General features: G+C 41.9%; 1 protein-coding gene across 7 annotated transcripts in view; it reads left to right on the forward strand.

Moving 5' to 3' along the window:
* osbpl8 (oxysterol binding protein like 8) overlaps window positions 1-24,725 on the forward strand; it is a 169,847-nt gene that overhangs the window by 25,890 nt on the left and 119,232 nt on the right. For 4 of the 7 annotated variants that reach the window (XM_033037977.1, XM_033037978.1, XM_033037989.1 and 1 more), the window contains one exon: window positions 13,527-13,627. In XM_033037977.1, coding sequence (XP_032893868.1) covers window positions 13,527-13,627 — 101 coding nt within the window. Of the gene's footprint in view, window positions 1-8,149; window positions 8,279-13,526; window positions 13,628-22,392; window positions 22,556-24,725 lie in introns of those variants that run through there. The other 3 variants (XM_033037980.1, XM_033037979.1, XM_033037987.1) reach the window with 3 other exon arrangements.

A 24,725-nucleotide genomic window follows, 5' to 3' on the forward strand; every position in this document is an offset into this window, starting at 1 on the left:
TCTTTCCTCCCCTTCCTCCCTCCTCCCTCTTTCCTCCTCCCCATCCCTCCCTCTTTCCTCCCCCTCCCTCTCTTTCCTCCCCTCCCTCTTTTTCCTCACGCTTCCTCTTTCTCCCCTTTCTCCTTCCCTTCCTTCAATCCCCTACTACATTCCCTCCCCCTGTCTCTCTTTGCCTCCATCCCTCCCTTTTTTTCTTTCTCTCTCTCTCTTTCTCCCCTCCCTCTCTTTCCCCGGCCGCCCAATGGGGAGTCTGGCGGGCACGGTAAAGCGTGGATTGGCGGCGCTGGCGCTGCCGTGTGAGTTGAAGGGCAGGAGGGAGGGAGGGAGGGAGCGAGGTTGCCGCGGCTGCCGGAAGTGCAGTGCTCGCAGACGGCGCACAAAAGCGCTGACACCCGCTGCCTGGGACCGACGCGCTTCCCCAATCCGTGCAGATAACTGTCATGTGCCGCAAAGAGACAAACTGTGCAGCAGGGACTGCAGGGACTGAAGACAGCGTGAGAATTCTATCTTCAGCGTGAGGGCGTGAGAATTGGCTGAAATGCGTGAGTGTCACGCTCAAAGCGTGAGAGTTGGCAGCCCTGGCTATAGGGAGAGGTTGAGCAGGCTAGGACTTTATTTCTTGCAGCAGGGCAGGATGAGTAGGGGAATCAGGAACCTAACAATATAGGTTTAAGATGAGGGTGGGGGGGGGAAGATTTAATAGGAACTTGAGGGGTAACCTTTTTATACAAAGGCTGGTGAGTGAATGGAAAGAGCTGCTGGAGGAAGTACTATTGCATTATTTAAGGAGCATTTAGACAGGTACATGAAAAGGATGGGTTTAGAGGGATATGGGCCAAACGCAGGCAGGTGCAACTAGTGTAGATGGGACATTGTGGTTGGCATGGGCAAGTTGGGCCAAAGGGCCTGTTTCCATGCTGTATGACCCTATGATCTCAGAGCTAGGGAAGATGAGCGTTTAAACCGGTCCAGCAATGCATAGAGGGGAGAGGAGATCACAAGGGTAGGGCTGTGAGACTATAAATGGCAGATGCTAAAAGACACAAGTGCATGGTGAAACAGGTGGTCAAGAAATGGTGATAAGGTGCCACATAGGAGATTAGTGGGCACAATTAGAGCTCATGGTATAGGGGGTAGGGTACTGACATGGATAGAAAATTGGTTGGCAGACAGGAAACAAAGAGTGGGGATTAACAGGTCCCTTTCAGAATGGCAGGCAATGACTAGTGAGGTACCGCAAGGCTCGGTGCTGGGAACGCAGCTGTTTACAATATACATTAACGATGAAGGGATTAAAAGTAAAAGCAAATTTGCAGATGACACAAAGCTAGGTGGCAGTGTGTACTGTGAGGAGGATGCTATGAGGATGCAGGGTGACTTGGATAGGTTGGGTGAGTGGGAAGATGTATGGCAGATGCAGTTTAATGTGGATAAATGTGAGGTTATCCACTTTGATGGCAAAAACAGGCAGATTATTATCTGAATGGTGTCAAGTTGGGAAAATGAGAAGTACAATGAGATCAACAAGTAGAAACTTTTTTTCTACCTTTTTTGTTTTTTTAGTATGTTTTAATGTATGTTTTTGATGTTTCTTTGTGTGTCTTGTGTGGGGTGTGGTGTGGGGGGGTAAGGGGGAAACCGCTTCGGTCGCCTCCTCCATGGAGAGGCGACTTTTTCCATGTCGTCTCCCCCGTGGCCTAACAGAAAGTATCGGTGCGGCCTTTCCCGGAGACGCGCCTGGGGCTTCAGCCGCGGGCGCAGCGCGGACTCTCGGCGTGATCAAGGCATAGCGTAAAAAAAAAAACATCAGATGAAAGTTAAAGGCTCGCCGGAGGGGAGCGCTCCGTTTCGCCTGCCTGCGGCAGCCTGAAGCCATGGTCTGCAGAGTTCCAGCTGGCGCAGCCTGGGATCCCTCGTTGGGGACCCGGGAGAAGAAGAAGCTCCCACCGCCGGCCCGCGGGCGCGGCCGCAACTTACCATCAAGAACGGGGTCCCTCGCCAGGGACTCCCTGGATGGGAGCTTTGACCGCCGGCCCTGCGGTCTGCGGTGCTTCAGGCTGCAGCGCGGTGGGAATTTTAAATCTTCACCCGCTGGCCTGCGGCCTACACCAACCTGAAGCCGTGGTCTCTGGTGGGGGAGGCACCGTTTCAGGACTTACCTTGACTTTCACTCATATGAATGCCCGCAGCGACGGCTGCGGAGGGTTGAGGTCACGACCACGGGGGGAAATGGAGGAGGACTGGCCAAATTTTGTGCTTCCACCACAGTGATGAATGCTGTGGCGGATGTTTGTGTTAAATTTTTATTGTGTTTTTGTGTGTTCTTTTTCATTGTACCGCTGCAGGCAAAATTCATTTCATTTGCACTTTATGTGCAAGTGACGAATAAAACTGATTGTATCTGGAGGTCCTTGTTCATCAGTCACTGAAAGTAAGCATGCAGGTACAGCAGGCAGTGAAGAAAGCTAATGGCATGTTGGCCTTCATAACAAGAGTTGAGCATAGGAACAAAGAGGTCCTTCTGCAGTAGTACAGGGCCTAAGTGAGACCACACCTGGAGTATTGTGTGCAGTTTTTGAGGAAGAACATTCTTCCTCAATTGTCTCCAAATTTGAGGAAGGACATTCTTGCTATTCAGGGAGTGCAGCGTAGGTAGGTTCACGAGGTTAATTCCTTGGATTGCGGGACTGTCACATGTTGATAGAATGGAGCGACTGGCTTGTATACTCTGGAATTTAGAAGGATGTGAGGGGATCTTATTGAAACATGTAAGAGTATTAAGGCATTGGGCACGCTAGAGGCAGGAAACGTGTTCCCAATGTTGGGGGAGTCCAGAACCAGGGGTCACAGTTTAAGAATAAGGGGTAGGCCATTTAGAACAGAGGTGAGGAAAAATGGGTGAGATGGATAGAGCTCAAGCTCAAGATAGCAGTCAAGGGATATGGGGAGAAGGTAGAAACAGGGTACTGATTGTGGATGATGAGCCATGATCACAGTGAATTGTGGTGTTGGCTCGAAGGGCCGAATCGCCTACTCCTGCACCTATTGTCTATTGTAAAAGCAGATGGTATTGCAAAGATGCATTTGAAAGAAGCAGACTGAAATCTGAAAAGGATAATGGTATGGATGCTAGAAATCTGAAATGAAACCAAAATACTGAAAATCTCATTAACTGGAATTGTTGAACTCCTTGTTGAGTCTGGAAGTATGTCATGTGCCATGCTGAAGTCGCTATTCCTTGGCTCTATCCGGCATTCTGGAAGGGAGGAGAGGCAGGGAATCCAACATGCATGAAATGTAACAGATGGTCAGAACTCCTGCCAGCTATGGTGGAGAGACATCTTCAGATGTGGGGAATGGACATTGTTCTGATGTGAAGGCAATTGCAACAGGAACAGATAATTTGGGTGGAGTGCTTAAAAGGTACAAGTGTCGTCAAGGCATTCTGTTGGATCTCTCTTGTCACATACTTAACTGAATCTTCAACCATATGCATGCAAATATTTTATTAATCGTGTAAAGGTCTGTGAACGTGTAAAAACTGAGATTTTTTCAAAATAATAGATAACCAATACATTTCCTGAAATTATCTTTATTTTCCATTGCAATCCTTTCACAGTAAAATCCAAGTTTACAGTGACTGCTGTTAATCATCACTGCTGTTCATCTGTGGTTGATACATTTAACTTCCACATCTGTATGAAATAAAACTTGGGCACTTTTTATTTCATTTTTCATTTCTTCACATCTTATTAACGTGGGAAGTCTGCCAATCACAGAAAAAGCTTCTCTTGCTTTGTAGCAAGGGCTAGGAGAGTGCTTGTTGTGAGCAGGGGGATTCTTGCAGTGACAGTTATGGGGTACTTAGACAGGCACTTAAATAAGCAAGGGAAAGATGGATGCGGCCCAAATACCAGCGAATGATTAGTGTAGGTGGCCAAAAATGTTGGCATGGGCATAGTGGGATGAGGGAGCTCTCTCTGTAGTGCAACTGTAACTATGGGGGAAAAAAAGAGAAAATATCCTCAAGAGACACAAAATGCTAGAGTAACAGCGGGTCAGGCAGCATCCCTGGAGAGAATGGATAGGTGACATTTTTCAGAAAAATGGACAAACAACGCATTTTGGGAGTAGAAATACAGAGCTTATGAACTAGATAGCTGCAAAAATATACAAAAGAAAATTGCATCAGCAATCTGCTGCTAAATCATACCATCTGTTTCTTTGCCGTTTATTGCACTGCTATGCATATCTTGCTTGTTCCTAAATACTGTTCATAATCACAAGTGATGCTTCACAATAATTTTGATATCTGGTATATTTTCTTTATAAGTGTTATCAGCTTATGCAATGTTCAGCCAATTGCAAAATGCTGTACACTGTTGTTCTGACGACGAAGGATGCTCTGGACGTCTGTGATGGAGCGTGGGGTCCAGGGCTCAGAGTGCGCACATCGGACAGTACCTGCCACGGCATGGAGAGGACATCAACAGCATCACCAGGCCAGATGACCGACCCAGCAACACCGACCCAGTGCCGCCGCAGAACTTGGAACATGAAGGGCACAAGTTGGTGCTGGAAATGTGGTGACTCTTTGTGTACTGCCTCGGTGAAGCCTTATCATTCTTACACAACAATCGTTGCACTCTTGTACTTGTTTTATGATTGTAGTTATGTGTAGCATGATTTTACTGAATTGTATGCAAAACAAAGAATTTAACTGTATCCAGGTACATGTGATAATAAAATACCATTGAACCATTGACTCATACATTTTGTTTCAGTATTATTTCAAAATATAAATATAATTAGCGTTAAGTCGCAGCAGTCTGTCATGCAGTTTAGCCTTTTGAAAAACTGAGCTGTTTCTGGCTGCATGGTAATAAAAGTATTGAAAGAATCGGGTTTATTTTGAAATGTGATACTGGAGGGATATCATGCTGATGTTCCAAAGAGATTAGAATTTATCCATTGTGTTTACATGGTTTGTAGTGATTGTTCTAATATTATCTGTTCGTTTGATGAATAGGTGTGTTGATTTACAATCTGTGCCTTGATCTGATCAAATTAGTATCTCTCTTTAGAAGATGGCTGAAGTACATATGTGTCGGAAGGAACTGCAGATGCTGGTTTAAGCTAGTTATATCTTCCCATCGCCACCCCTTTCCACTTTCCAGAGACTGTTCCTCTGTAACTCCCTGGTTAACTCATCCCTTCCCATCCCAAATTATCCCCTCCCCAGGTATCTTCCCATGCAACCACTGGAGATGCCTGTAGTATAGGATGCCTCTACCTCCTCCCTCGACTCTGTCCAAGGACCACAAAAGTCCTTTCAGGTTGGGCAGAGGTTCACTTGCACCTCCTCCAACCTCATCTACTGTATCCATTGTTCAAGATATGAACTCTTATACATCAGCGAGATCAAACGTAGACTGGGCGATTGTTTCGCTGAACACCTTCGCTCAGTCCACCTCGCTGATCTCCCGGTTGCTAAACACTTTAATTTTCCTTCCCATTCCCACACTGACCTTTTTGTCCCAGGTCTCCTCCATTGTCAGTGAGGTTGAACACAAATTAGAGGAACAAGAGGGAGTTAGATGTGGCCCTTGTGGCTAAGGGGATCAGAGGGTATGGAGAGAAGGCAGGTACAGGATACTGAGTTGGATGATCAGCCATGATCATATTGAATGGCGGTGCAGGCTCGAAGGGCCGAATGGCCTACTCCTGCACCTAATTTCTATGTTTCTAACAGCATTTCATATTTCGCTTGGGCAGCTTACAGCCCAGCGGTATGTATGTTGATTTATCTAACTTCAAGTAACCCCAGGATTTTCTCTCTCTCCATCCCTCCTGCACCAGCTTCTTGTTTTCACCCATCAAACGGCTAACAATGGCCTGTTTCCTTTATCGTCGTTACTTGTTTGCATATCTTTCATTCATTGTTCTTTATCTCTCTACATTATCGTCTATATTTCTCGGTTCCCTTTCCCCTGACTAGTCTGAAGAAGGGTCTCGACCCGAAACATCACCCATTCCTTCTCTCCAGAGATGCTGCCTGGCCCGCTGAGTTACTCCAGCTTTTTGTGTCCATCTCTTGTGTCAGATTGCAATAGAAAATATTTTGTTACTGAAAATATTACTATATCTTCATTTCTTTTTATTAGCTAAGGATGTTGTTACTGAAATTATTTCTAATAAATGTAATATTTTCAGTAACAAAATTCTTGCTATTAAAAGTATATCTGGCTTTTAAGACAAATCTGGCTTCATGAACAGAAGAGAAAAAAGGATTCATTTTGATCTGAAAAAAAAAATTTGAAACTGGAAAGACTGAATAAGTTGAACTGGAAAAGGGTAATAAAAGGAGCAGAGGAACGTGTTGAAGATAAAAGAAGAAATTAGAACAGCATTGTTGAAAATAGGTGCCAGGTTGATATCAATTTGGAATGATATGTGGGTGGGAAGGTTAATGGGGAATGTGACCATAATTGATGACAAGATTAAAGAGATTAAAGAGAATGAAGATATAGTTTAACATTACCAAGGCTGAGGAGTTATTCTAAGAAGGCAAAGGGTGAGCAGAGAATTGGAAAGGAAGTACTTGGAGAATGTCAAGAACCGACATTGTGCACAACACGCATTGCAAGAAATCTTCACAACTTCTCCAATTGTACCCCTGACCCAGATGGACAAGGAAAGAAGACCCGGAGAATGCATCGAGTTCTCCAAACTACCCCAGCACTTGTTTTACTAAGATTCTAGCAGTTTCTTGTGCCTCCAGTATGCAACCACTTTCAAAACATGGGGAGAAGGAAGGAGAAGGGGTTTAGGAAGAAGATGGGCCGAATAGTCTAATTCTGCTTCTATCACTTATTACCTTATGGCACAGAGGTAGACTTGCTGCCTTACAGCGCCAGAGACCCTGGTTCGATCCTGACTACAGGTGCTGTTTGTATAGAGTTGTACTTTCTCCCTGTCACTGCGGCGTTTCCTCCCACACTTCAAAGACATACAGATTTATAGTTTAATTGGCTTCTGTAAATTGTAAAGTGTCTCTGGTGTGCAGCATAGTGCTAGTGTACATGGTGATCATTGGTCGACGGGGAATCAGTGGGCTGAAGGGCCTGTTTCCACATTGTACCTCAAGTCTAAAGTCAAAACTCTTACTTGCATTGGATGGAAATTCAATTTCTATCCATTTTCAATCTCCTCCTGTGTTTTATCTTCACAACGACCAAACAACATCTGTTTCACTGAGGACTGGAACGATTAATTTACATGAAGTGATCCGAACCCGAACCCGATTGCATTGCAATCCGCAAGTCTGGATGGTTTGTCCCATTTCTGTTGCACAGTTTCTAAGAAAATGTGTGTTGACTAAAGTTATATAGTAAGGTCAGAGAAGTCAGCATGTAATCAAATTCAGAATCTTGAGTTGATGTAATTCACTGTTGTTTAATTTTTCTTTTAACCTTTAAAAATTGGGGGATCCTGAAGGTTGACTTGAAAGTGCCGATCTCTGTTTATCCTGTAAACTGAGTGTTTGGTTTTGTCAGTGAAGAGGGAGGTTAAAGCTAACTACGTAGCTTGAAAATCACAAATAGGCCAAAATGGGGAGTGGACTGATGATTTTCACATATTGGCAACTCCCTTATTCATTTTCTCCTTTGCGAGCCTTTAACTTTCACCTGATGTATTTTGTTACTCTATGCCTTGATCATGTGCTATGTTAATTGAATTTCAAAATGTAGGTATAATTGTGTTGAGTTTACAGGTGTACATCACTGTTGCTTTTTAATTTATATCTTTTGCTGTATGATTTTAATCTTCTGGAAAATCTTTCCATTTTAAATAAAGATCATTAATCTTGTGCCTTTTGGCATTAATATGTATGCACATCTGTTGCATTAGCTGATATTGCTATTTATTTTTATTGACACCGTTTGAAAATAATGGCTGAAATTTCTTTGCTGTAATAAATAGTCTCATTTGTGGACGCTGTTGGCATACAAATTTACCTTTGATCGTTGCTAGCGTAAGATGCAGGTTGTCTGGTGTATTCCCCGCCTTTTTGAGTGAGCAAATGCTTAAGCAATTCAGATGATTCTGCCTGATTATTTCCTCATTCCATTTTACTGTTGGCTCCTGTGAGGACAGGAGAGATTGAGAAAGCGCTATGAACGCAGCAGACTGCAGCCTGCCTCTTTATACAATCTTTTGCATGACTAAATACACTTCTGATTTTAGTAATCGGAATTATCTACCACAGAAATCAAGTGTAAGTATAGATTTTTTTGTGTACTAAAATAATGAATGATTATGTCTAATACAAAACTTCATAATCAGCTGTAGACTATTATTAGAATTATTGCATTAGAGGTTTGCTGCAAATATCATGGGTTATATTAAAACGGTTCTAAATTGCATATGTTAAACACATGATTTTTTTTTTCTTTTCACCTGAAGTTGAGACCCCAGTGTAATTGTTAATTTATTTTTCCAGTTTTTATTTTTTTTTAAATCCTGACAAATTATATCATGTCATTTGTGTTTCAATGAGGTCTGTCAATCAATTACGGTTAATGTGTGGGATAAACAGAAGACAAGTTCAATTTTCGCTATCTTTAATTAAAAGTTAACAAACAACATTAAAGAAAACTCTGCCATGGATTTTCTGGTTTGCGAGGAGCTGACTGCATTCACTGCTGATTGATGTGCTTGTACGTAATTATCCTCAGGCCAAATCTTTCTTTCTCTCACCACAACCCACCCCCTACACCTCCCTCTCCCATGCACCCCTCCTCCCACACACCCCTCCTCCCCTGAAACTTCCTCACTGCCATCCATGGTCTCAGCAGCAAGTCCCAGTTGATGTTCCTCAATCGTGAAGGGGTAGCAGGAGGCAAGGCAGTGCTGCGATAAATCATACTTGAAAATGCATTGCCATCCAGATAGGCATAGCCAATTATAAAGCCTTTGGAAAAAACAGAATGTTTCTGAATGATTGCAAAACAGTCAAAATATATTTTGAAAAAATAAGGGGAAAAGCACAAACAACTAAAAGAGGGCACTTAATTTAACCCCAAAAATATAGATAATTGGTATTTTATTTTGTGGTATGATTCTAAACTGCAGTTTAAAACTACTTTTTAATTACATGATTGGTTTAAAAAAAACACTTTATTCATTAAATGACTTGGCTATTAACATTAGGCCATAACTGAGCAATGAACCAACTCAGATTAACCCAGGAAAAGCTAAGAAACAGCCTTAGTAAAAAATCTCTTTCAATAACCAACTCATGGCTCAGATTACAGGTAGAAAACTACAAATCTTTTGTAAATATAAACGACATTAATGCCAACTGGCATAACTGTGTAAAAGAAATTCTAACATTTATCAGCAATTGCAAGTAAATCAACCGAGTTATGAAATTTAAAAGCACTGATAATGTCCATCTCAAAATCTGCTTGTTATTGTTTTGAAAGTTTAAAAACCTGTTAAACATCATGGTGGCCAGCGCACATTTTGAATAACATTCAGTTGTGAATCTTTTTTGTGTCGCAATGTTTTCTTGTCTTGAGGAGGTAGGAAGATGCATGATATTGTTAACCTAGCAATAGCCAGATGGTTAAATGAGTCATCTTGAGCACAAACTAATTATAGCAAGTTTATACCAATGTTTTTGGAATCAAAACAGTTAAGTTGTTATACGAACTCTCAGCACAAAACAAACACGTGAAACCCGAGTCCTTTTTACCTCTAAAAGTCCTCTAGATAACTTGTACCATATCACTGACTGTCTAGCAGAGTGATTTAGGAGTGCAGGTACATACTGTAGTTCCCTAAAAGTGTAATCACGGTAGATAAGGTGGTAAAAAAAGCTTTTGTTACTTTGTCCTTCATAAGTCACGGTATTGATCATAGAAGTTGGGATGTTACGCCACAGTTGTGTAAGACATTGGTGACGTCACATTTGGAGTACTATGTTTACCCGGTTGGTCAACCTGTTCTAGAAAAAATGTTATTAGTAAACTGGAAAGAGTGCAGAGTAGATTTACGAAGATGTTGCACGAACACGGCGGCCTACGCTATAGGGAGAGGTTGGGCAGGCTAGGACTTTATTCCTTGGAGTACAGTTGGCAAAGGGGTGATTTTATAGAGGTGTATAAAATAATGAGGGGAATAGATCGGGTGAATGCATACTTTTACACAGGGTAGGTGAATCAAGAACCAGGGGTTATGGGTTTAAGGTGAGAGGGACAAGATTTAACAGGAACCTCGGAGCTACTTTTTCCACACAGAGGGTGGTTGGTATATGGAAGAGTTGCCAGAGGCAATTGAGGCAGGTACTGTTTAAAGTGCATTTAAAAGACACATGGATATATACATGGATAGGATAGGTTCAGAGGGATATGGTTCAAATGCGGGCAAATGGAACTAGCTCAGATGGGGCATCTTAGTCGGTGTGGGCGAGTTGGGCCATTGGGCCTTTTTCTGTGTTCTATGACTCTAGCTACATAGCTGCAAATTTCCTGAAAAGATACTGTATTTAAAAAAAAAATTAAAAGCCAATCTCCCCAATTCTTAGCCAAACTAAAGTTGCGAATTCTTAAGAATTGAGATTGGTATTTTCCGACAATACCGTCCCTTGTAAAATGCATTATCTGAAAACAAATGCACAGGGTTCTTTTTATTAAAATACAGTTTGATTGACGGGAAATGTTTGCCGTAGAACATTACCTGCGGCTAAGCCATGAGAAGCCTGTGTCAGCCGGTTTGGCATGTCAATACTCACGACCTGACAAAACTTGTGAATGCTCTAAATTAACCCTAATAGGCACAAACTGCTGGAGTAACTTAGCATATCTGGAGAAAATGGACAGGCGACATTTTGGGTCAGGACACAAAAGGGTCCCGGCTCGAAACATCACCTATTGATTTTCTCAAGACATGCTGTTTGACCCGCTAAGTTACTTCAGCATTTAGTGTCTATCTTTGGTATAAACAAACATCTGCAGTCCTTTTTATTATATTTCAGTTTTAAGCCTTGTGTGTTCTCCAGCCAGGAGAAGAATTACAAGTAAGTGTGCACAAAATCTGCAGGATTTCATTCTTATCAGAAAATTCAAGAACGTGCACAAAATACATTTGTACTTTACACGAACTCCACCGTAATTAGTTTCTAGGTGTGGTGAAATAGCAACGGTGATGGGTGAGAGAATTTTCAAGGTCATCTCGAGGAATCCTGAATTTGAGACAAGGATGTTTAATAGTTACATGGGTGTGATTAGATTGTATCAGGTCTATAAAAAATATTTTTGAATGCATGGGTGAGAAGATGAGGTAAATATTGTAATAGCCATTGTTGAACCCACAATATTATTGAAGCAAGAGCATGTCAGTCATATGACAAGTATCGCTAATTCAAATCAAACGTGCCATTCGGCCCATCGTGTCCATGCCTACCAAATTGGCTTCCATCTCAATTCTGCTTTCCAGCTCAAACAAGGTTACAGCTATTGATGATCATCTATATTAGTTTAAAAGTGGAGTCAACGGTGTTTTATTGTCTATGCCCAGAAACAGAACTGTGAAATTCTTATTTGCAGCAGCACAACAGAATATGTAAACACTATAATAAACAAAAAAGAAGTTCAGTATATTTTTTAAAAAACACAATAATAGTGCAAAGGGAAACACAATGCCCCGAAGTTTATATATTTCAGAGTTTAGTTGGAGGTTGTAGTATTTAATAGCATGATGGTTGTTGGGGAGAAGCTGTTCCTGAACTTGGGCGTTACAGTTTTCAGGCTCCTAAATCTTCTTCCTGATGGGGAGAGTTTGTCTCCACCACGCCGAGGCTTTGAGTACCAGCTCCCCATTGTATTTGTGAAAATATTTATTTTACTCATCTACCCTCTGAAACCTATATCAGTTACTTTAAATCTGTGTTTCATCACTACCGTTCCATCTGCTCAGGGGAAAGCATTTCTTGCTCACCACTTCATAATGACATTTCATAATTTGATTCACCTTGGTCTCCTTTGTTCTCAACAATACAATTGCAAACTAAAATGACACAAAGGGCTGGAGTAACTCAGCGGGTCAGGCAAATCTCCAAATCTGAGGAAGGACATTATTGCCATAGAGGGAGTGCAGAGAAGGTTCACCAGACTGATTCCTGGGATGTCAGGACTTTCATATGAGGAAAGACTGGATAGATTCGGCTTGTACTCGCTAGAATTTAGGAGATTGAGGGGGGATCTTATAGAAACTTACAAAATTCTTAAGGGGTTGGACAGGCTAGATGCAGGAAGATTGTTCCCGATGTTGGGGAATTCCAGGACAAGGGGTCACAGCTTAAGGATAGAGGGGAAATCCTTTAGGACCGAGATGAGAAAAACATTTTTCACACAGAGAGTGGTGAATCTCTGGAACTCTCTGCCACAGAAGGTAGTTGAGGCCAGTTCATTGGCTATATTTAAGAGGGAGTTAGATGTGGCCCTTGTGGCTAAAGGGATCAGGGGGTATGGAGAGAAGGCAGGTACGGGATACTGAGTTGGATGATCAGCCATGATCATATTGAATGGCGGTGCAGGCTCGAAGGGCCGAACGGCCTGCTCCTGCACCTCATTTCTATGTTTCTATACAAGTTTCCAAAATCATTTCTTCTGTTTTGTAGCTAGATGAATCTATATTTCCAGCCACATCTGAATTTATGTAGAAATGAACTGCAGATGCTGGTTTACACTGACGAAAGCCATAAAATGCTGGATTAACTCAGCGTGTTGGGCAGCATCTCTGGAGAAACCGTATATGGTGTTTGGGATCGAGACCCTTCTTCAGATTGAAGAATTTGAAGAAGTCCAAAGGCATCTGAAGAAGGGTCTCGACCTGAAATGTCACCTATTCCTTTTCTCCAGAGACGCTGCCTGACCCGCTGAGTTACTCGCGTAATTTGTGTATAACATCTGAATTGAGATGAACTCCAGCTGTTGCAATACATAAGTTATCCCTGTTAATTCTGGCTTTATTGAGGTTCAGCAAAAAGTATAAATTTGTTATTTTACTTTTTAGTTTACATTACTTAAGAGAAACAGCATGAAGACAGATCCTTCGGTCCACAAAGTTTGTGCAACCAGCGATCACCCTGTACACTAGCACTATTGTACACACTAAGTACCATTTCCAATTTTTCACCAAAGCCAGTTAACTTGTAAACCTGTCCATCTTTGGAGTGTGGGAGGAAACCTGAGCACCTGGAGAAAACCTGCGTGGTCACAGGAAGAACGTACAAACTACCTACAGACAGCACCTGTAGTCAGGATCGAACCTGTGTCTCTGGTGCTGTAAGGTAGCGACTCTATCAACTAACTTATCAGTTATTAGTTGATGTTATTGTTATCAGTTGATTGGAATCATAAATTAAAAATGCATTTCTGACCTAATTATGGATGTAATTGTATGGATAAAATTATATGGATATAATTTTAGTTTGGTGACGATTTCTATTTTCACAACAGGTTTGTCAAGCCACAGGCTTGGAAAGCACCAGGAAGAAGCAAAGGGTCCTCTTTGCAACATGGAAACTGTTGGGGCAGAAGGAGAAAATGAAAAAAATCAGGTAACTTTGTTGTCAGATGTTTAGCTGGATGGATTATTATTAGGGTAATAACTTTCAGAGATCTATCAATTGTCTTGCAGATATAAGTAAAAATTGAAATGAATTATTATTTGCTTAACAAATGCAAAATAAGTTTTATTCATATTTTGAAAGTAATTTTATTCTCAATATAGCAAGATTTAAGTTGGACGGAATGATAGTATTCAATCAGGATTGATTATTGTCTACAACTGAATTGCACACCATATAAATTGGTGCAGCACTGGGACAGGCCCTTCGGCCCACAATGTCTGTGCTGAACATGATGCCAACAAACTAATCTCTGCCTGCATGTGTTCCATATCCCACTATTGTCTACATGTCCTGTCTTAAACACCACGATCTTATCTGCCTTCACAACTTCCACTGGTAGTGTATCCATGGCACCCATCCCGAGTTTAAATTTTTTTTTTTTTAAATCTTGTTCTGCACATCTCCTATAAACTTACCTTCTCTCATCTTAAAGTTATATCCTTTAATAGTTGATATTTCCATCCTAGGAAGGTTCTGGCTGTCTACCCTATCTATGCCACTGATAATTTAATATACTATTCGGCCTCGTCTCAATCTCTGACACCTCAGAGAAACCAATCGGTGAGTTTGTCCATTCTCTCCTTATAGCTAACACTCTCTAATTCAGGCATAAATATGTTTCATTCCTGTTCCACTGGCTACAACCAAACAATGTCACAATGAAGATAGACACAAAATGCTGGAGTAACTCAGCGGGTCAGGCAGCATTTCTGGGAAAATGGAATAGGTGATGTTTTGGGTTGAGACCCTTCTTCAGTCATAACGAAGTTTGGTTTCATTATATTTTGTGGGATGATTTATTTTCCCCTATATTGTGCAAATCAATTTCAAAATATAAATTGCATTTATTAATTAGATTGATCCAAAGCTGGCCCCAGTAAACTCCATTTAGGAAAGTATAAGGACAAAATGAGGTTTTAACACAAATGTTATAGTCACAATGCAATACTCATCTCGTTGTTCTTTCACTATTTACTTCATGACATCTGGTTGGAAGTCAATTTTTCCAACTGAGCATCTTTCCCAGCAGTTAGATACAAAAAAGCTGGAGTAACTAATCAGGTCTGGCAGCATCTCTGGAGAAAAGGAATAGGTGATGTTTTGGGTCAAGACCCTTCTTCAAACTGAAGAATTCGAAGAAGTCCGACCTGAAACGTCACCTATTCCTTTTCTCCAGAGATCCTGCCTGACTCCAGCGTTTTGTGTCTACCTTCGATTTAAACCAGCATCTGCACTTCCTTCCTACACATCTTTCCCTGCAGTCCCATTTTTGAAGTCCAGGGGCTTTGCTGATAGAAAATAACCATGAAAAGCCAAAGGTTTGGAATATAAAATAAAGCAACAAAAGTGTAAAGCCCCTCACATCAGCTGGCAATATCTGATGTGCTTTACATTATATTGCTGTGGGAGAATTGCCACAGAATCGACTTCATTCTTTTGTAATAATGCATTTTCTTTGAAACTGTTATTGTTTCTAAAGCTTTGATCTAAATCTACGGCAGTACTTCGCTTGATTTTGTGACTGAGTATTGGGTAAATTAGTGTAGGTGATACATTCATACAATTTTGTTTGACACCCCGCAGAGCAAAGTTTCAATTCAATGGCAAACTTGATTTATGAAGTCTTAATAAGGTCCCTTGGATTTGCTACATACTTAGAAAACTGAGTTAATTTTAATACTTAGCCCTGTCACAATTTCCAGTAACAGTAACTACAGATAGGCCCTGAGTTACATAAGGGTTCAGTTCCAGAGAACTGTCTGAAAGGCAATTTCTCTTTGCCTCAAACACCTGTTTTCGACCTATTGAGATTGACCAAATGGTGCCAGCACAACAAGCTGGCTCTCAACACCAGCAAAACCAAGGAACTGATTGTGGACTTTGGAAGGGGTAGGATAGGGACCCACAATCCTATTTATTTCAATGGGACGATGGTGGAAAGGGTCAAAAACTTCAAATTCCTGGGCGTGCATATTTCCGAAGATCTTTCCTGGTCCCAGCACACTGATGCAATTATAAAGAAGGCACATCAGCGCCTCCACTTCCTGAGAAGATTATGGAGAGTCGGTATGTCAAGGAGGACTCTCTCGAACTTCTACAGGTGCACAGTAGAGAGCATACTGACGGGCTGCATCGTGGCTTGGTTCGGCAACTTGAACATCCAGGAGCGAAAATAAATGCAGAAAGTTGTGACCACTGCCCAGTCCATCACCGGCTCTGACCTCCCCACCATCGAAGGGATCTATCGCAGTCGCTGCCTCAAAAAGGCTGCCAACATCATCAAAGCCCCCACACCATCCTGGCCATGCACTCATCTCTCCGTTGCCATCGGGAAGAAGCTTGAAATCTGAAACATCCAGGTTCAGGAACAACTTCTTCCCCACAGCCATCAGGCTATTAAATACAACATCAAACAAGCTCTGAACAATAACAGTCTATTAATACTATTGCACTTTATCTGTTTATTTATTGTGTATATATATATATGGTCTATGGTATATAGACACACTGAACTTTTATCTCCTGTTCTGTATTACGTTTCCATATTTTGCTGCGGCAAGCAAGAATTTCATTGTCCTATCTGGGACACATGACAATAAAACTCTCTTGACTCTTGACTTGTTTTCTGTAGTAACCCACATTGCATCATCTGACATATACTCGCTTTATTTTTTTAATTTCATTGACTATTCACCTACATGATTAAACTAATGGAATATATGGAGAAACGTATACATTGTATTCAGTGCTTAATGAATACCACAAAACATTTAATTATTATTATCACTTCTATCTTGAAATATACTTCAATGATGTGCAGGAGAATTTGTGTCGTCACATTTGCATTGGAAGCTCTTAAGGGCCTGTCCCACTTGGGCATCATTCGCGCGTCACGCAGGCGGAAATAAATCCCAAAATCATGCGGTGCCGCGCGTGACCCTGCCTATGTCACCACGCATGCATCGTGACACGTAAATGATGCCGCGTAAATGACGCCCAAGTGGGACAGGCCCTTTAGGGTCATACAGTTTTGATTGAGCAGCAGTGAAGAAGCTTGTTCTGAACTGTCTCTTCATATGCATTTACAGATTTTACAGAAATAAATCAAGAAATCAATTTGCTTTGATGTTACTTTCCAGGTGAAAATGTTACTTCACGTCAGGAGTGGTTGTCTCAGGAGTAAAAGTTGCTTTATAATTGTAAATCTTCCCAGATTCTTTAATCGTCAAATAAGAGAACGGGTCACATTTATCATCAGTGGGTTCTAGGAATCTGGCAACATATGTAAAACTTGCAAGATTGGAAAGAATAATTGCAGATTATAAAGTTACTTGACTTTGGAACAAATTTTTCTCAAACTTTGACAAGACCATGGTATGAAACTTAATCTACTGTATAAATTATAATCTATCTATACATACGTAACTAAAACTCTGATCTTGTGCTCTTCCGGTTTGCTCGTTTTTTCTATTTGCGCAAAAACGGTACACGATAGTGCTACGATTTTTTGCCAGCTCACTCGCCGATCTCCTATGCTGCAAGTGCAACAAGATGCATTCCGATCAGTGGTATATTGTAAAAATTAGCGAGATTTAAGAACCGAGCGTGCACAGATCGATCTCCTCTCCTGCCAGTCAGCGCCGCACGGATTGGTCTCTTATTCTGTCACTCCCAGGGACAATCCGCCCCTTTCTGCGTCATTGCATCTTTACTGGAGCTGAGGGACGCTGTGGGTGGCCGGCAGAGGTCTGCAATCGGACACAATTTTCAGAGGGACCGGAAGCGGTGCGGAGTCGGAGATGTCGCCAAACGGAAAGCGGAGAATCTGATCCCAGGGCGGAGGAGTGCATCTAGCGCCCGTTGTGAGTCCCAAGCGCACTACCATCGCAATGCCTCGCAGCTCCAGCCCCTTTCCCTCTGGTCCCCCTCGCTGGCTCCTGCCGTCCCCCCCCCCCCCCCCCCCCCACCTTGATGCCCCCCTCTCCCCCATGGCTCTTCCCCCGTCTTTTTTCCGAGCTCTCCACCAAACCATCAAAACTCGTGGTGCGCACCGTGACGGACACCGACTCCATCCACCCCCCCGCAGCCCGGCCCGGTGGCGGCAGGTAGCTGGGCGGGCATGGCAGCGACGGGCGGGGACGGGCCGAGTGGAAGCAGCGATCGGGCAGGATGGGGACAGGTCGAGCGACGGCTGAGTGGGCGGAGGGAGGGTGGCGGAGCAGTTTGCCCTGAGTTTGAGACACGTTATGCACTCACTCACGCACTCACTCACACTCACACTCTCACTCACGGAGAGGAGGGCAGTGGGGGAGGTCAGGCGGGATAGTGGGGGGGGGGGGGGGAGGGGGAGGTGAGGAGTGAGATATAGAGGGATTGGGGAGAGAAGTTGTGGAGAGAGGGAGGGAGTGACTGAGGGTAGGGGAAAGGAGAGGGAGAGGTGAGGGGGGGAGGGAAGGGGGAGAGGAAGAGGATGGGGAGGGAGTGTTGGGGCTGAAGGGTAATGAGCCGTGCCTGCGCAGTTGGCTATGCGTGAGTGGTGGAATATTGCGTTGGAACGGGTGAGTGGTGGAATATTGCGTTGGGGGAGCAGACCCAACGGGTCTGCACTTAGTCTAGATTGTTCTATAAGTCTGGCTCTGATAAAATCATTTTAACGTGTGTGTTTTGATGTCCCGTTTTAAAAGATTGAAGCCATTATGCAGAGATTATTTGTGCTGATAGGCAGCTGGCACCTGTTGAGTATCCATAGTAAACTATTTAAGACATTCACAAAATACAATAATTGCAGAGAATCCTGAGCAATGAGTTTGACACTAGTTCACTGTAGATGCTCCATAATTCAGGGATCATGAGTAAATGAGATCCAAATAATATTAATTGTTTTGAAATAAATATTTGCAACCTGTTAATAATCCCAAAGGACTGAGCAGTGTTCAGCATACATGTACAGAAAAATGACTATCAGAATATAAATAGACACATAACCTGAGTATATAATAATTAAAAATACACTTCTTAACTTCCAGTTACTCTTTACATGTTGTGAGAGTCAAGATTGCAAATGTTAACCTGACAAATCCCAATTTATAGTTATTTCAATCAATTAATACACACCTTGCCCCTCAACAACAAAGCTCAAACCCCAAATATGTTTGAAGCCAAAAACGTGGATATTAGTTTGAAAATGGAAAAACCACTAGCTCTCAAAAATTGCACACTTAAGCAAATGATCTTATTTTATGGACTATAAATTTGTGATATTTTTGTTTGACCATTTGTGCAAGTCACAAACCACTTCCCGCAGTCCTACGAATTTCTTGGTGTTGGATGACTTTATATGTCACAGTTTTTACCAAAATTCTCAAAGTTATATTTGGAGACTGGGGTAGTAATTCTAGAATTAGTAAACTGAGTCATAAGAACTGACTTGGCTGAGAAACTAGGGGTTTAGCTCTTGGAATTAATTATTGGAAATATTGAAATATGGCTTTATATTTGCCTATTCTGCTTTGGTGTCCTGAGCATTGGAGGAATATTATAGCTAGACAGTCAAGTCTAGCTGTTTGATATCTTGTATGATTATTATTTTTTCCTGTTCTACTGTGGTTGTTTACACACAGTCATGCAGGACTGAAACAGGCACTTGAGCCAAACATGTCTGTGCTGACAAGATGCCCATCCAATGTGCTCCCATTTTTCTGCCTTGGCCCATGTCCCTCTAAAGGGCTTGTCCCACTTTCCCGAGTTATTCACAAATTCTCCCGCGTTTTCAAGCTTGCAGAATGTTCGTAACGAGTCCGTAGGAGTCCGTGGATATATCGTAGCGGCTCGTTATGTCAGCCGTAGGTACTCGGGGCATCAGGTAAGTCGGGACGTTTTTTCCAGCCTGATGAAAAATGTTCGTGAGTTAAATAAAATAGCCCCGAGTACCTACGGCTGGCATTACGAGCCACTACGTATATCCACGGATTCCTACGGACTCGTTACGAACATTCTGCGAGTTTGAAAACTCGGGAGAATTTGTGAATAACTCAGGAGAATTCGTGAATAACTCGGGAAAGCGGGACAGGCCCTTAAACCTTTCCTATCCACTTTTGTCCAAATGTTTTTCAATAACGTTGTTATTGTACTTGCCCCACCCCTTCCAGACTACATTCTGTCTGTATCTTGGGTGGGACCACCTTGCTGAAATTACTCTCTACGATGCTCTCAGCACCCAGATGATCCTGAGTGTGTCCTGCTCCAGTTCCTCCATGTGGTCAGTCAGGAGATGCAACTGGACGCAATTCCCATATGTGTAGTCATCACCAGGATCACTGGAAAATTCCCTGATCTCCCACAACCTTCAGGAGTAGCATACTAAGACTGTTAATTGCCATACCACTACACTAAGAGTAAAGAGGAAAGTTGAAAGGACCTTGCCTTATTTGACCTTAGCCCTCTGCTCATCCTCCTCGGTGAAGCCTCTCAACCCAAGCCTTGGCATTTGCCCTTAATCATAATATTTCACCTCGAATGCAACGACTCCAAAAATACCTGCTCCAGAATATTCATTCAACTAGTGTTTGCTTTCATTTCACACGATATCAGGGCCTTTGAATCCTGGAAAGAAACAATTTTTCAAACCTTCCATGCTTTTCCACTTTCAGCTCAGCAGTCTCTGTGGAAGATGCTTAGATGTTGTGCTTCCTTATTTTTGTTGCTTCAGTTTCCTTTGTTAATACTGTAATTTGCCTCGATCAGCTTTGTGCAAAATGGTTTTTGAAACCAGTTTATACCATTAATTTCAAACTGCAAATCTGCTGGAGAAACTCTGCTGGTTGAGCTGTTGTTGTGGGTGGAATTCCATCCACAGTGCAGCTCAAACCACTGCGATTGTCCAGCAGATTGTTTGTTGCCACTGATTCCAGCATCTGCAATCTCCTGTCTCCGAAACCATTACTTGTCTCGATTTGTCATCATTATGGGCTTAATCTTTGCAAAGGTACACAAAAATGCTGGAGAAACTCAGCGGGTGCAGCAGCATCTATGGAGCGAAGGAGATAGGCGACGTTTCGGTCCGAAACCCTTCCTCAGACTTAATCTTTGCAAAGATTGGTTAAGGATTTTGAGATCTGTAGGAACTTGGGAAATGGTGTATGTGCAAACTTCCACCTTCAGGGAAAAGGTGATGAGCGATGGATTAAAATATGTACATATCAATCTAGTTTTATACATTTTAAATGCCAAAAATGACCTGAAGTACACTGTGATTAAACACGCAGAGATTGCAGCAAATAGTTTTGCTTTCTCTCAATACATTATTCTGAATTGTTGTTAGATAAGACACATTGATCTTGTCTCGACTTTCTTTAAAGTCAACATGAGATGTAGCATGTAAATAGTGTAGTAATTGTGTCATGTAACGTTAGTAAAGCTGAGAGTGTTCATTATATGTCTTCAGCCAGGGATAATGTTATCAACAGAACAATTACTGACCACTGCTGTCAAATATATTTTTGAAATGGAGGTGAAGTTTGGTTTGTGCTGCTTAATATTTCTATCCATGTTGCTAATTTGAGTTGCATAAGTACGAGGCAATGGTGAGGAACATTGTCATCTTCCCTTGTCCCACTCACCTGCCGACAAAGGTATTGAATAAAAATGACTGGACTCTTTTTTAACCAGTTCCTTATTTTGCAAGCATTATTTTATATTTATACATTATTTCCGATTTTCACTTTCTTCCTCTTGGAAAAGAGTGTGAAGTTGCATCAAGATTGAAAGTAAGATGAACAAACCCAAGGCCAAGATTTGAAAATGCCTTCCATAGCTGTACCCAGCGTTATACATCTGGCTGATTATCAATCTTAATGCTCGGGAAGAATGTTATAGATATGCATAACATTTTTAATAGAAGTGACAACCATGTGGATGCAAATCAAGATGTCAATCATGTATTTATGAATCCTTTTAGCAAATCGTAACATGAAGATGGAAGAAAATGTATGCTGGCCCGACCCTGATGGGCGACTGACCAAGTGAACTTGTGCTCCCTTCAGCCAGTAAACAAGATTTAATGATTACTGCCGCGGTTGATGATGAACAAAAGTGCTGATGTTCGCCCTCTAAAAGCAGGACCTGATTCAGGGATACTTTGAACCTTTGTCATTTGCTGCGCTTGGTTTAATATCTCAGATATAGATTTCAGGCACTGAATAGCAACAGGAAAAGATCTCAAGTTGACAGAGACTGGTTTGGATATTGCATTGTGGTGCCTTCAGCATTCTGCCTTTCTAGGTATTGCTCTTTGGAGTTGTGTATCAACACATTTTTTGTCTTTTGTTATTTTCTTGTCTTTCCTCTTTTTCCTGTTTTTTCATCTTTTGAACCCATTTATTTTTGTCTATTCTTAAAATTATTTCATCCATATTTTGTGACACCTGTAAAGCTTCAATCTTGGAAGTCTTTTCACTTCAAGAATTTTCTCTCGTGGGAATTATCAGCATTGTTCAGTTGTCAGCCGCAGGGTTTTTTTAAACCAGTTAATTGCAAGACGTACTTTGCAGCTTCATTTCCTCTGACATTCAGCAGGCAGTGAGTTTTCAGAATGTATTTGGGTGCGAAGGGTGTGTGGTTTTTTTTTTGGAGGAAGTGCATCTCGGGCGAGTCAGCTGCACTGCTGTCGTTGACCTTGTGACCGGTTTTTAATCAGTTTTACTAGAACCTTGAAATTTGGGGTGAAAAGAAGAATTACAGCAAGGAGGAATGGTGGAAGAATGAAGCAGACATTTTTGTCGCAGGTCAAAACAAAACAATTTCTTTTCAAGGGAGTCTCATGATCGAAGAAAATGGCTTCACACTTTACAGTAGAAAGTATGTGTCATCACTTAACTTCTAATCCATTTGTGTAATTGTTAAACAGGCATGTGGTTTGATGTGCAAATATGGTTTGACTTTGAGTTGACATGTAGTGTTTATATCTTCAGGTTGGAACAGAGTGATGTTGTTGTCGAACCAGAGAGTGAGCAAGTAGAGGAATCGAATAACTGTTGCCTGTTTTGAGCCATTTCAGAAACATGAGAATTGAGAATGTAGCTTTGTTTTTTTGTATTTTACTCATTTAAAAATTTGGTAGAGAAGTGAAAGTGGGGACGATTTTTAATTTCCTGCTAACCTCCAGTCACATTTGTCATCTCAGCTTCAAATCTGTAAAGCCAAGAAAGCATTATGTGCATTTTATGCTTAATAGAGTTTGATACTTGTTCTGCTCATTTGCCTCTTGCATAACTTAAAATCTGTGATGTGTAGTCACATTCATGAGCCATGCAGACTCTGTAAATTGTTCTTCTCACACACCCTTTTTGCCTCATAGCAGAGGGAAATATTTCAATTTCTTGAAAATTTCAGAAGATCATAAATACTCTGTGTTTTGATGATGATATTTGCATTTTCCTGGTTTCGTACCTCCATCTCCTGGCGCGAGTGGGGGGGCGACACAGTGGCGCAGGGTTAGAGTTGCTGCCCTACAGCGCCAGAGACCCGGGTTCAATCCTGACTATGAGTGCTGTCTGTATGGAGTTTGTACGTTCTCCCTGTGACTGTGTGGGTTTTCCCTGAGTGATTTGGTTTCCTCCCACACTCCAATGATATGTAGTGTGTAGGTTAATTGGCTTCTGTAACTTGTCCCTCGTGTATGGGGTGATCGCTTGTCGTCATGGACTCAGTGGACCCAAGGGCCTGTTTCCATGCTGTATCTCTGAGTATTCCACCATTGGATTTAATTCGCAGAGTGAATAGTTTTTGTTTCATGGCCACTTTTAACTATCTCAAATATGTTGAATGGATGACATTTCAATATTAACCAGATAATACAATCTTGTTTCCCTGAATCCATGCATTTCCTTGTCAAAGACAAATGTTCTTTTCTTCAGACTTGTTTGCTGAGATTATGTCCGGGCCACAAGATTGGCTCTGCCAAGGCTAAGTGCAGCTGTAACTATTGAACACCAGCCTCCCTCAGGTCCAGATCAAAGTATAATTGTCCTTTCTGATTGCTTTTTGAAATTGTCGTCTTGCTTTTCATGGTTTGTGTAGAAAATGCCGAGATTCTGTTCTCATTCCCTTTGTCTTTCGCGCTGTGAGTAGTTACACCGATGTGGTTGAGCTTTTGCAGTAAAGACCCACCCTTTTTTTGCAGCCTTATCACTTTTTAACCTTCCCCTGCCATCTGCACAGCTCACTTGCAATCCCCTCTCCTCCCATTACAATCCTCCTGTTCCTTCATCAAGGCAGGGCATTAATTAACACCGTGAAAAGCTGATTACAGATCCTTGGCAAATACTTTTCCGTCTCTTGCCAACAATGAGAAGTGCATCCTTTTATCCCTCCTTAACTCGTTAGACCAAGAGCGTGGTCTTAACCCATTAGCCCATAGAGCAAGGTTTGAAATCGTGGTCCTCAAACACTCCTTTCCTAAAGCAGCCATGGAGCATGTTGGGATATTGGAGGCTGTAGTCATTAACATTATTGGTATCTGCCTCCACTCAAAGGTAGTTGACAAGACCTGAAAAGGTCAGACCGGATTCTATATTTTTTAGGATTGTTATTTGCGAGAGCAGGGACAAAATGATGGAGGTTCTTTGTCATATTGGTGTTGGGTGGAAGGCTCACTCTCTTGTGCACATGGAGTTAACATATGATGAGCGTTTGACGGCCCTGGGCCTGTACTCACTGGAGTTTAGAAGGCCAAGGAGGACCTCATTGAAACTTACCAAATAGTGAATGGCCTGGTTGGAGAAGATATAGAGAGAACGTTTCCACAAGTGTGAGAGTCTTGGACCAGAGGGCACAGCCTCAAAATAAAAGGATGTTCATAAGTTCATTTATTGTCACATACACCAGTGTAGTGAAATTCACTGGCCAGTTCAGTCATACAATTTAAAAAAAGCAACAGACTCAAAAAAACACATTTTAACATAAATATACATCACAGTGACTCCTACACATTCCTCACTGTGATGGAAGGCGAAAATAAAGTTCCAAG

The sequence above is a fragment of the Amblyraja radiata genome, chromosome 19 (assembly GCF_010909765.2).
Source record: "Amblyraja radiata isolate CabotCenter1 chromosome 19, sAmbRad1.1.pri, whole genome shotgun sequence".
NCBI lineage: Eukaryota > Metazoa > Chordata > Chondrichthyes > Rajiformes > Rajidae > Amblyraja > Amblyraja radiata.